At 39.6% G+C, this 13,782-nt stretch overlaps 1 protein-coding gene across 10 annotated transcripts in view; it reads right to left on the bottom strand.

Moving 5' to 3' along the window:
- Positions 1-775: 775 nt before the first annotated feature.
- The window catches only part of plxnb1b (plexin b1b), a 116,860-nt gene continuing 103,853 nt past the window's right edge, over positions 776-13,782 (bottom strand). For 4 of the 10 annotated variants that reach the window (XM_071493490.1, XM_071493489.1, XM_071493492.1 and 1 more), the window contains 13 exons: positions 13,673-13,739; positions 12,151-12,297; positions 11,880-12,045; positions 11,358-11,461; positions 11,146-11,230; positions 10,261-10,427; positions 7,973-8,133; positions 5,813-5,960; positions 5,424-5,488; positions 4,910-5,044; positions 4,155-4,230; positions 3,988-4,062; positions 776-3,306 (listed from right to left, as the gene is read on the bottom strand). In XM_071493490.1, the coding sequence (XP_071349591.1) occupies positions 3,202-3,306; positions 3,988-4,062; positions 4,155-4,230; positions 4,910-5,044; positions 5,424-5,488; positions 5,813-5,960; positions 7,973-8,133; positions 10,261-10,427; positions 11,146-11,230; positions 11,358-11,461; positions 11,880-12,045; positions 12,151-12,297; positions 13,673-13,739 (1,501 nt within the window). In that variant the 3' untranslated portion in view covers positions 776-3,201. The other 6 variants (XM_071493491.1, XR_011693136.1, XR_011693137.1 and 3 more) reach the window with 6 other exon arrangements.

Genomic DNA, 13,782 nt, shown 5'->3' with positions numbered 1-13,782 from the left:
CACTGTTCTAAATGATGAGGAAAGGATGCTTCCTATCTTTTCTCCTTTAGCATAGGATACACTGGACTTTGGCAGTGGCAGCAGCACACCAAGTAGTGATGGAGGAGGTAAGGATGGACTCAGTAATGGTGTTGTAGAAGTTCACCATCATTGTCCTTTGCAGGTTGAACTTCTTCAACTGCCACAGGAGGTGCATCCTCTGCTGGGCTTCCTTGATTAGGGAGCTCATGTTCAGCTCCCACTGGAGGTCCTCTGTGATGGTAGTTCCCAGAAAGTGGACCATGGGCGAGTCACACAGGGTGATGGGGGTGGTTGCAACTGACCTCTTCCTGAAGTCTACTATCATCTATGCTGTCTTCAGAGCATTCAGCTCCAAATTGTTCTGCCTGCACCAGGTCATCAGACAGTCAATCTACCACCTCTAGGCGGACTCATCCCCATTAGAAATGAGTTCAATGAAGGTGGTGTCACCCACAAACTTCAGGAGCCTGACGGACTGATGGCTGGAGGTGCAGAGAGAAGAGCAGAGGAGAAAGGACACAGCCTTGGGTGGATCCAGTGCTGATGGTCTGGGAGTCAGAGAGAAAGGAGGGGGAAAAATGTTTTGTGGCAAATTGCATCTCTGTAATGGGACACCTGCTCATCATTCATCACCCAGGGTCTCATTCTCGGATTTGGCCTTGTACACCAAGGAAATAGGGTACAGTCTGCAGAGATGATGTTCTCAATGTCAGAATTTTGGTATTTAAAGTTTTTGAAAGAAAAAGAGATAACATGATTTTAAGAATACTTTATTACACCAGCACGTGAAAATTTGCACCCTTTCTTTTTAACATGTTAAATCACTAGTTACATTTTAAGTATGATATTAACACACAAAATAAGAAACATCCTTAAAACTGCTCCTTGCAGAGCCTTCTCTGTATTGCCATTGTCTGTACCATCACTGAGCTTTAACACCCATCTGAACTGACAGTGTATAACAGAACAAACCATGTGTTAACTTGAGTCTTCAGCTGTTTGTGTAGTGATAAACTACCATGGGACTCTGCTCTGATATGCTGTTTCTGGACCGAGGGACAACACATTCAACTGGCACATATAACTGATGACTGGGGTTGGGTATCAAACCTCATAACTTATTATGTGGAGAATAAACTATGTCTATAGCTCTGACTTGAGTTTTGATGAACTTGAAGTTGGCACTGGTTTCAGTCTTGTATTCTTATAAATATTGTGCAAATTAAAACTTGAGCAGCTGTTTGTATTAAGTCAACATCAAACTCTATGGATTAAAAAAAAATAGATAAAAAAAAAAAGTACATATACAATGCAAAGGTACTGAAATCTTAATGGTTTTTTGGTTTCCCGGTTGATATGGTGTCCTCTTGCATTTACCTGAATCCCATTGGTAATCTCTGCCTAACCATAGCCTAAAAGTTGACCTAAATTAAGCTGTAACCCCGACTACAAAGAGTAGTTTAATAGGTAACACCTTTTAAAGGGGAAACTACTAAAGGGGCCTTACTAACCCCTTGCAGTCTGTCAGTCTCTGTCATTTAAATAAGAATAACATCAGTCAACATTGGCATTTTTATGAGAAGTATCTGTGCTCCAAACTGAAAAGCAGAACAGTGATAAGGTGAACTATAACTACTGAACCAGTAGTAATATAATCAGTACATAACAACTTTACATAACAAAATCCCATATAGACCTTCAGCATGTGAAGCAGTGCCACCTTGTGTTCAACACTCTATACCAACTGTGTACCACTGCCTCAGCATGGAGCAGAGCAAGGCAAACCATGATTTAATAAATTGTTCAAAACTCAAGAGGAATGTGAGAAAATGTACAACACAGAAATACACAATAAAACACTATGGCTCATGCTAGGACTCGACTTCATTAATATGAGTTTCTTTATGGAAGGATATTTGTTTTTCCTCTAACATCTTTCCAGTGACTTGTACACTATATACACATCCACATGAATAAGAGGAAAAGCAAGGAAGAAAACAGTTAGTCTGGTTTTGAGTACCTTAAAAAGCCCCGGCAAGCAGGTTCTGATGTTCGATGTTTAACAAAGGAAAGTAATGAACTACAAATGTCTGAAATATGTGTATGTGTATGTGTATGAGTGCGTGTGCGTGTATGTAAGATGTCCAGCAGGTGTTGCTGTATATGTATGAGGACAGATCTGAGCTGTGCTGCTGCACTGGTAGTTTCAGCTGGCTGAAAGGAACAGAGTAGTGTTTTTTGTTGACATCAATAACATCACAGAAAAAGAGCAATTGATGCAGCACAGTGAGTGAGGTAGAGAGAGGCAGTTATTTATAAAACTCTGTAATTTGCTTTAAGTGAAGTAAACAATATAGAGACCAAGTTTTCTTCTAAAACGTGAAGATGTTGAAGATCAGTTTATTGTACTTTCAAAATACTGCTCCCTCCAACATCCAAAATAGAACTACTACTTAATTCAACACTTTGTACGAGTAACCAGACATCAAGATGAAGACTAACCAGGGCAATATAGACACACACACACACACACACAAAATCTTCTGTCCACTTACAGCAGTGACAAGCACACAAGGCATGAGATGCCTCATCATAAAATTTACTCCAGAGGGAAAATAATGACATAAAATCATACTTCTTGACTCCCAGATGAAGTCAGCTGACTTAGACCAGATGGTTTCTTAAATATGAGAGCTGCTGTGTAGGACAACAAAGTTTAAAGTCCAGCATTGGTGAAATGATAAAACCATCAGTTTTCCCTCCAAAGGTCTTTTCATAAACAGCATGGCAGCTGCCTGACTGGTGTCTTTTACATGTCCCTTCTTTCTTTGTCCAGATCTGTTTGGTGTCCATGTGCTGTCCTGTCTCTGTAGTGGGCTCAGGACCTCACAGATTCTGGACTGCACAGGTATATGCTTAGCAAACACCAACAATGTATAAAAGATGCTGGGATACGAACTTCAATCTTCTGATCTGACAAATGTTTCCTTAAAAAAACCTCACAGCCCCACTGCCAGTACTCCTACTCCTCCTCAAAAAGAAGAGTCTGTCTGTCTTCCTATGTGTCTGTTCGTTGCTCTCCTGCTTTTCAGTTCAACCTGGAGGCTACAGGTTTATTAACTTGCCTCCCGCACACCCACCTCACTCTATTTGCTGTAACACTGGTGGATGTTTCCTCTGTCACAAGTCAGTGACTTTATTTTCCACAGCAGCAGCGATCTGCTGTAGCCTGTAGCCCAGCTGCATCTTCTGGGCCGTGGTGTCCTCCTCCAGTGCCGTGATGATCTGATGAGAAGATGACAAATGGGTGGATGAAGGAGAGAGAGGTAAAGGGATGAAAATAATAAAAAACACATACTTACCCAAGTTACCTAACATTTAAAGACTGACAGCCTGTATCTCCAGCTATATCTATGGCCCTGTTCAGACCTGGTGCTAACATCTGTCTCTGGTGATACGAACACAAGTGGACATCTCTAAGTCCAAGGTATTCAAGGTATTCAAGGAGACTTTATTGTCATTCTGTACAAGTACATGGTACATAAGAGGAACGAAATTAGTTTCTCAGGTCCCAGTAGAAATGCAGTACCAAAGATGAAAAACTATAAAACTCTATAATGAATCCACCTAAGACCCAAGACAAATTGCATATAGACATATTTGCATAGAGAGCGGAGAAGTGAGATCCCATCAAAAGTGGTCACTTGAGATGCATGTGGAGATGCATGTAAATGTCAGGTCTGAACAGGGCTGATGACATCCTCAGACAGAAGTTATAAGGTTAATTATTTCCCACTCAACTACAGAATTTAGTGAACTCTAAAACTGGCACTCTCAGCAAGCCACCATAAGAAAGACTTCATATTATTTTTATTAACTCTGCTGTGCACATTATCACATCTTTGCATTGTGCCAGTATATTCTGTTAAACCTCTACTGAAGAAACAGACTGAGTGATAAACACACCTGGTCGTAGTATTTGTTGATGTACTTATAGAGCTCATGCAGTGCGACCAGGTAATTAAGCTCTCCAGAGTAGTTCTGAAACACAAACCATTCAGGTTAGATGTCACATTGTGTCTGTGTGTATTTCTCTAAAGTGCTGGCTGGCTCTGAGGTGTGGCTGCCCTCACCCTAGACAGTTCAGCCAGTGCAGAGTTCATCTCCTGGTCACTGGCTGAGATGGTCTGCCTGATGTCAGCATAGTACCTGCAATGATGAACATTATCATGAACTTCAAAAACAGGACAGTTTACAAACCTTTTTGTGATAAAGACAACTTTTTTTGGCTTTCTGCCTTTACTATATGGAAGAGAGAGAGAGAGAGAGAGAGAGAGAGAGAGAGAGAGAGAGAGAGATCCTCATAACAATACACGGGCCAAATAATATGTTATGTAAATCTTTTCACCAAAATTGTAGTTTTGCAAATGATCTGTCGGTCCACTTGCAATACCTTCATAGCCTACCAGTGGGCCCTGGCTCACAGGTTGGCAACCACATCATATATTGAGTTTAAAATCTATAGTGCATCTTCAGAGTCTTCAGACCTCTTCAGATTTTTCAGATTGTTATGTTGTAGCCTAAAATGAAAAAAAAATTTCTTTCATCAATCTACAAAGGAAAGATGGAAAGATGTAACTACAAAGGAAAAACTTTGGTGTCACATTGACTTAAGTATTCAGACACTTTGAGGTCTCACACATGACAATGCAGATCAGAGAAAAAACCATGAAGAGGATGGAACTGCATGCAGCTCAGAGACAGCATTGTTTTGAGGCTCAGATCTAGGAAGGATACAAAAACATTTCTTCTGCATTGAAGGTTCCCAAGAGCACAGCAGCCTCAATAATTCTTAAATCAAAGAAGTTTGGAACAACCAGGACTCTACCTAGAATTGAACGCCCAGCCAAACTGAATGATCAGGGGAGAGGACTGTGGGTATGAGGTGACGAAGAACCTGATGGTCACTCTTGCTGAGCTCCAGAGATTCTGTGTGGATCTGCAGAGAAGAATGGCAGAAAATCTGCACATCCAGATGTGTAAAGCTTGTCACGTCATACACAAGAAGACTTGAGCTTTAGTCGCTGGCAAAGGTGCTTCAACTAAGTACCGTGGAAAAGGTCTGAATACGTAAGTTTATGTGATATTTCAGTTTTTCCTCACCGATAAATTTACAAAAAAATCTTAAAATCTACCTTCACTTTGTCATTATGGGGAATTAAGTGTATCAAGCGTTAATGAGGGGAAAACTTTTTAAAAATTTTATTTTAGCATAAGACTGCAACGTAATGTGAAATGAAATGTGAAAAAAATCGAAGGGGTCTGAAGACTTTCTGAATGCACTGTATCTTGTGATTTCTGACGGGCAGTTACAGATAGGGGTTTATTAAATCTGAACCCACCTTTCTACCATCTGCTTGTATCTGGGGATATCTCTGGCATACAACAGCTTGTTGATGGGCGAGTCCTATTTAAATTGAGACAAAGGAATGAGCATCAAATGCAGGAACTTTTTAGCTGTAAAGCAAACATACCACATCATTCTTAAAAATAAATGTTCACCAGTAACTATAACACCATTAAGAGTCTTAACATTTCCTCCTCTGTAAGCATCTTTTTGTCTTCCAACCTTTGTATTCACCTAAAAACATTTAATTTTTGAACTATTAGTTATGACTGAACACAGGCAACAGCCAACCCATAAAATCTATTCAAAATATATAAATATATGCTTCTTGCAGTATAATCTGCAAGAAGCTTCTTCACGCTCCCTCCCCAAAATCATCCTCACCCGTCCCAGTTTGTGCTCAGCGATCGTGCAGGAGTCCATGAATGTCTGGGCGATGACAGAAAGCACAGCATCCACATGATCTGATGCCTGCACATCAAATATAAACTGAGGGTTCTTCACAATGTTGATCCAGAAGCGCAGAGGGAGACTACAGAAACAGAATAGACATTAATATACCTAGTCACACTAATTTGTTGTTTCAAAGATGTTGCAAACCAATTAAGTGAATGTGCATAGGAATGGTCTGTTTGAAGATTTTCAATCAGGATTTAGAGTTCATCATAGCAGAGCATTGGGATTAACCCTGTAATGCCTGACCCCAGAAATAATGGACAGAAAATTCTGATTTCTTGAATCTGGAACCTTTATTTGGCCCTTTCACAGAATTTGAAAAAAAAAAAAATTACAAAAAATTATTTGCATATAAGTTTCTCCAAATTCTATACACGATTTTACTACATACTAAAATGCAAAAAATTATGTAATTATAACTTGCTTCAACAGATTAAGTGTTCATGTTAGAATATTACTAAATATTTCAAAGAAAATGTCACTGGAAAATCATAAAAATCGCAATTTTCTTTACCTTGACCCAGTGAGTTGGGAACTATCTGAAGGTGGCCAACATGGATTGTCCCATGTACTGTGTTTGAATTGTTGTAGTGATAAAGGTATCCACCAGGGGTTGGAAGAACAAGTATCAGATTGGATACAAGAGGGTTTTGAGTGAAGTTTTTACCATAAGGTGATGCAATAGGTCTCAGAAATGCTTGTATCAAATTTGATGCATTTGGCATTATAGGGTTAAAGGAACCACACTGGGCTGATTAAAGTCATATTTATCAGATATATTCCAGTTTGCTCATGTTAACAATGACTCTTACATGCTCACAAAAGTTGGCCATGGAGTCCCACAGGGTTCTGTGGTAAGCCAATATTATCAGTAAGCAACACATACATTTCTAATACTACGCAGATAACACCCAGCTGCATTTATCTATAAAGTCAGATGAGAACAATCAGGTAGACAGGCTTATCTTAAGGACATAAAAACCTTGATGACCACCATTTTCTTACTTCTAATGTCAGACAAAACTGACAAAACCTCAGAAATATATTTTCTAATCTTATAGCTACTTTTGATGGCATTACCCAGGCCATCCCTTACTCATACTGCTATAGGCCGAGGCTGCTGGGGTTCCTCCCATCCATTTATAACACACCAATTCATGTCATTAAATTTGTGTCTACTCTCTCCTGCAGTTTGTGTTTCTCCTCTTTGTTTCTCTCCCTGTTCTCATTCTGCAAGTATAACCATCTCCGGAGCTGCAGGATCTGGATCTGCTACTACTACTACTCAACGCTCATTATTATCCTTTATCTTCTTCTCCTTTTTGTTCTCCTTATCAATATTATTATCATCAGTCTTCTCTGCTTGACTGGCCTTCTGCCTTGACTGGCTGCCCACCCTGAGTACAGCCCGTCTGAAGTTCCTTCCTGTTAAAAGGGACCAGGCCAGTGTTGTCTTCTTTGCTGTGATGGGGAGGGTGGCATTAGGACTTGTGGTGCCAACAACCTGAGCAAGCTGGTGAGGAAGGCCAGCTCTGTGGTGGTGATGGAACTGGACAGTGTAGAGGTATTGACAGAAGAGGATGAGAGGGAAGCTGAACACCATCATGGACAACCCCTCTCATCTTGAAACACTTTTGTGCCATCAGAGTGCACAAAGCCACAGTACCCAGTACATTCGACTTCCACTGACTCACAACCATACACTCATACACTGACTCACAACCATACACTCCCATACTCACAGTGAAACTGTCACCACCACAGATATTGCATAACACACAAACATTTCAACGTATATATACACACACACAACACATTCCACATGTTTATACACATAGATCTATTTCATTGTATGTATTATTGTTATTATTTATGTTCTACTTATTTCTGATGTATACTGCAGGTATACATTTTCTTTGATGTAACTACATTCTCTTGTGCTGCTGTGTCAAATTTAATTTCACCTATGGGGGATCAATGAAAATACATCTTATCTGCTGACAAATCTATTTTCACTGTCCCACTTTACTTTTCGTGTGACCACCAGGGTCTCTCTGTTGTACTATGTATACTGTGTATGTATTATACCTGTTGGTCTTCCAAATGTGAATTGTCTCTGGGTCAGAGATGCCATGTTGTCCTGCCTGGTCGTCCAGCAGGTCAAAGAAATACTTAACAGCGAGTGGGACAGGGCGGCTGGTGCTGAGGATCACTGTGAACAGATCGTCTACAAACTTCTGCAATGTGCCCTGAGGAAGGAGGAAGAGGAGAATTTTCTGTCATGTACAATCATGTTCTCCTTGATAAACTTGGAAATCTATTTTCCCCTCGATGATATTGAGCTGTCCAGGCCCAGAGGCAGCAAAGGCCTAAAGGTAAAGTAGGGTAGCTCCCTCCACCCTATTTGACCTTTGGGATGAACAAATCACTATTTTCAGATTGTTTGTTTGACTGTGGCTGATGAAGATCTAAACTCTTTGATTTCTTTTACAACTTTATCCCCAAAAGATAAGTTGTAGTGAAAATTAAGTATTATGCTATCCCTATTTATGTTTTGATGCTTTTTTAATATTTCCATTGGTATTGCAGCACATATTGTCAGATTTATGTAAGTGAAAATTTCAAGGAAGGTATAGAATGGTCAGGGCGGCCTGGTGGTGTAGAGGTTAACACTAGAAAGTTCTGGGTTTGAACCCAGGGCCTGGGACCTCTCCCCGTGTCCGCATGGGTTCCCACAGGCTTCTTCCCACAGTTCAAAGACATGCACGTTAGGTCACTTGGAGATTCTAAATTGCCTGTAGGTGTGAATGAGAGAGCGGTTGTTTGTCTCTATATGTCAGCCCTGTGATAGACTGGTATCCCGTCCAGGGTGTACCCCACCCTTGCCCAGTGTCAGCTGGGATAGGCTCAATCCCCCCACGACCCTGTATGGATAAGCTGAAACTTATGGTATAGGTCATGCCCATTTCTGCCTATGATTTAGTTTTTCACAAAACTGTGTGAAATATGTGAAACCTGCTTTTTCAGCTGTGAGTATGAGCTGCACAAAAGTTTGCACATAATCAAATGTGAAAATGTTAAAGTGTTAAAGTGAATTTTTATAATCCAAAAAATGCAAAAGCTATAAAGGAAGAGCTTCCTATGGGTTGCTGTCAAACATGAAACTTGGTTCTGTAGTTTCTTCTGCCCCATTGATGCTCTGTGCAGCATTTGGTACCAATCAGCGATCAGCTGGCACTTTTAAACAATGTTTGACCCCTCAGACACATTCCAACCTTACTGGAATGGTAAATTTCTCTTGGGGTTTGGATCCCATTGATACCTGCCTGCAGGTCTAGTTGTTCTCTTTCTTCTTATTTCTTATTTAAACTGTTCATGCAGCAAAAACTATGAGGGCAAATTTCACCAAAATTGGCAGGTGTGTTGCAAATTCCATCAGGCACAAAAAATGACACTCATTGACCTCAAGGCAGCACCGTAATAATGATATTAACATTTTTGCAATTAACTAGAAACAGTTTAGGTTAGAGTCCAAATTATTTTGCTATTTTAATCTCTCAATTCAATTAATCTATTCTCCATTGGTCCTGTGTTCAAGTTATAATATGTAACTTTTCCACAATAAAATGTCTAAAAACAACTAGACCTATGTTATGACCTATGTTACCTATGTATATTTTGTTGAGCTTTGTTTTTACATCATCCCAAATGTTTCCAGCAATTCTCAAACCAGAGAAATCTGTGATTCTAATCATGGTAATATTCATTTGGTTGCCTGTCAGTGACGTCAAATCCCTTATGCTCATATGTCAGAATTGTGATTGCCTGCCAGAAGCTCAAAAATTACTTTTTCCCCGTTTTAAATCGCATTTTAAGATACACTTTCTACATCTTGGTTGATTTAAACTATATATTTTCACCAGATGAAGGATGAAGGAAGTCATTGGACGTCAGGATCTTAAGTTATTAGAGAAAAAAGATGAGCAAATGTTAGACAGCTCAAGTCCTGCTCCTCCAAGACGTACTGTGTCCTCTGAACTGAATCAGTGAATCACTTCTTCCTAACGTGAAACTGCTTTATTCAGTGTTTTTAGGGTCTGTTTGATCAAGTTTGACAGTGAGGAAGTATCAGGGTCTTCTAGGCTTTCAGATAAGGCCAATCATATCAGAATTTTAAATTTAATATTTTATCTCTCTCATTTCATAATTTATGTTTTCTAAATGAACTACTTGGACCCTGATAATTACCAATTGTGGCTAAATTATGATTATCATAATTGTAAACTGAATCTCTTTGTTTGCTTGTTTGCAACATGTCAACAATTGACATTAAACTAAAACTACTTTGACAGTTGTATAGAAACATTTGTGTGTACCTTCATTGACAGTAGGCGGGTAAGGTAGATCTCAGGGATGGCCTTGGCCCTCTCCCTCTCCCTCAAACTACCTCTGCGGTGTTTTGGTAGCTCAGGCTCCTCACTGGCTTTCACCAGATGCCACAGTCGCACTCCACCTTCATCTGCGTCCTCCAGCATCGGTGTTTCTGCACAGGTCAATGTTTTGAAATCTTAAATTAGTATAAATGCCCATCATCACCATCTTTTTAATTGTTATTATTTTTGGGGTGCATTTTCTGCCTTCATTTGGATAGTCACAGTGAGAGACAGAGAGACCACTGCAGTTAGAACATATTATGTGCTCTACCAGGTGAGCCACTGGGGCACCCCTTTTATTTATTTATTTATTTATCTTTTTTTTCTTAACCATCTTTACTTCAACCTGGTATCAATTTAAAAATCTGAATGAAAGTTGAATTATAAAATTACTGCTTTCAGCAGAATCACTTTGTAGTTTCAATGATTATTGTTTGAATTACTTGGAGGGACTCTAAACCACCCAGTTTACTTTAGTCTGTGCTGAACAGTGTCCACAAATACATCAGCTTTGTGAAGCCTGAGATATAATTCCAAGTATAAAATCAAGGGAATTTTGTGAAAGATTCTGCAACAATTAACTCATATAATACACATAAACAACTGGGAGCTACCCAGTACAGTCCAAGCACCCCATTTCCAGTGCAGAACACATTCAATAATTTCTGCTGCCTAGAGAGAAGTAGGATAACAACAAAATGTTTCTACTACAGCTATACACATGGAAAAGCGGTTAGTTTATGTTCATTTAGTAGTTCAGTAGAAGCAGAACCAGGAGAACCTGGTCTAGATTAATGATTATATAATGCTGTTCTCATGTTAACTCACTCTCTCCTGCTACATAGTCATGGTTGTCGTGGTGAATGTGTTTGTTGTGGCGAGGGACCAGTGCTACTGTTGCACCGTCTGGGACCTGATGAACAACAAGAAGATGCACAGTTAGCATTATATAATTACCATCCACCCTTTTACTTTAAGTTAGTAAAACAAATTGTATTTTCTTCTAAGAGGCAGCATGTTAGTGAAGTGTGATCGCTGACCTTGTAGTGCTGCAGTGTGTTTAGGCGTTTCCAGTTGCCCTGAACCACAGATGTCAAGTCCTCATCTGACAGGATGAGATGTCCAGCGACACCTGACCTCCACTCTGAACAAGACACAACAGCTGGACTGTCAGCACAATGTGTGTAACCCTTTAAGTGTGTGTCAATGTGTGTATACTTGTTGGTGCCATAACAAAACAGAATTAGTTAGTAACTAAACTCTATCTATTTAAAATTGAATTTGGGCATGCACACTTCCAGGTGCCTTCCAGTGTATCCCAGTGCAGTGACAACTTGGTAGAAGACTGATCAGCTTATGGACTCTCATTTATTTTTATCCTGTTGTGCGGGGCACCACAGATCAACAAATGTGAAATAAAAAACAAACAAACAAAAAAAAAACTGTTTCATTTTAGTGTGACAGATAAAAATGTGAACAGCAAAAATGCTGGAATAGATTAAATCTAAAAATAAATCTGTTCTGACTGTCAGTTCTGCAATGCAGCATGAATGCATTCTCACCCAGGTCCAGTGAATCGGCATGGGGGCGGTGGGAGAAGGAGGTGCCCTTGAACACCTGATCCAGCAGCTTCTCTTTCACTTGTGTGATGGTGTCACAGTCCAGCACTTTGGAAGGCAGCGGCTGCATCTCATTCACTCCTCCACCCTGCACTAACACATTCAGAGTCTATGGAAGATGAAATGAGGGATGAGAGAAGGTAGATGGAGTACTGAAAAAATTCTGCTTCCTCAAGGTCACACTGGACATCTAAGAAGTCAGAGTTCTCCTCACCAGGGTCTTGTACTCCACATCCTCTCGCAGTAGGCGGTTGTCATTGAGGGTGTACTTGGCCTTGCCAGTAACAGCGTCCACTGGTCCTTTATCTACCTGGTGCTTTATGGCCCTGAACAACATGTAGAGAGACTCTCCTGCTGAGTCCTACACACACACACACACACACACACACACACACACAGTGAAGTCAATTAGTACTGGCCTAACACGCTCTGCAGGATAGAATGAACAAATGACATAGGACACTCTTTTACATCCTTTGAATTGGTCCTCGCAATTTTGTGCTTAAGAACCTGAAAACTTTGCAGATGGTCATTTTTTTCAAATTCAAACATCAGGAAACTCTTCTATTCTTCAACCATTTACATAAACTTAGTTGACACAGGCTTTTTTTTCTCTTTATGACAGCCCTCCATCTGCATGGGTACATTTGTCATAAATATTCCTTTTGTACTTCACAGGTATCAGTACTTTGACCTATAAATTGCAAATTCATCTGCTATTTCAAAGATAGACTAAAGTTACAATGGACAGACACTCAGAGGATACATTACCAAAGCATGAAGGCTCTGCCTTGTGAACAACTAACACATATGTACATGTCACTGACTGTTCAGTTTGATGGAACTCTTTACATACACTATATTGTATCTTTTTAATGGTGAATGTCTTTCAGTTAAAATTGTTGATTGCATCTGTAATTGACCTTAAACAGTTCAGCAGGTTCCTTGTAGTTAAAGGAGTAATTTCACATTTTAGAAAACACTGCCAAGAGTTAGATAAGAGGACTGACTCATCTCACATCTGTACCTAAAAGCACCAGTGAGCAGCTGGTTATCTTAGCTTAGCAAATGGGTAAACAGGTCCTGAAAAGTTAACAAGTTCTGCCTACCAGCACCTGTAAAGCTCAGTTATTAACATGACCTATCTCTTTTGTTCAATCTGTGCAAAAACAAAGTTTAAAATGACATGATGTGGTTTTATGGCGGGGTTATGTGCTGGATTATCTCTTGGCTGCCTGGAATCTTGTAAAACCAGGACGTCACTTCTCCCAGCTAAGAAATAAACTACACAAAGCTAACTGGCTACTGGCTCCATCTTCATATTTACCATACAGATATGAGAGAAGAGTTGATCTTTTGATGTAATAGCTAAGATATTTCCAAAATGTAGAACCATTCCTTATACTCAAGGAGTCAGGCATTTAGTCAAATATATATATGTAAATTATACCTGAAAATTGACTAATTGTTCTCATGAAAAGTTGGTCTTAAAAGAAAGTTATTCTAGAAGGTGCTTTTCTCAAGGCTATCTTAACAAAACAGTATATTTGGGAACCAAAGACTCATTGACTTTCCCCACATACATTTTATCTCAATGTCCCAGAATTTAGACTGGCAACTTTTCTTTCACAAACAAACAACACATCACTTAAAATGTTAGAACTAACATTTATGACAGAATTGTTTTATCATAGTTTATAGTTTATAGTTGTAGTTGAATATCATGTATGACTGACCCTGAGAAAAGCATAGAGGCAGATGGACATCCAGTTGGTCAGCAGCTTTTCCACCACCGTCTCTGTTCTACAGAGAAAAAACACAACAGCTAAACCACTGCAAAACATTT

Source organism: Trachinotus anak, unplaced genomic scaffold (assembly GCF_046630095.1).
Source record: "Trachinotus anak isolate AG129_WGS33_773 ecotype Australia unplaced genomic scaffold, CSIRO_AGI_Tana_v1 ptg000013l, whole genome shotgun sequence".
Taxonomy (NCBI): domain Eukaryota; kingdom Metazoa; phylum Chordata; class Actinopteri; order Carangiformes; family Carangidae; genus Trachinotus; species Trachinotus anak.
This window is presented reverse-complemented; position numbering and strand designations above follow the sequence as displayed.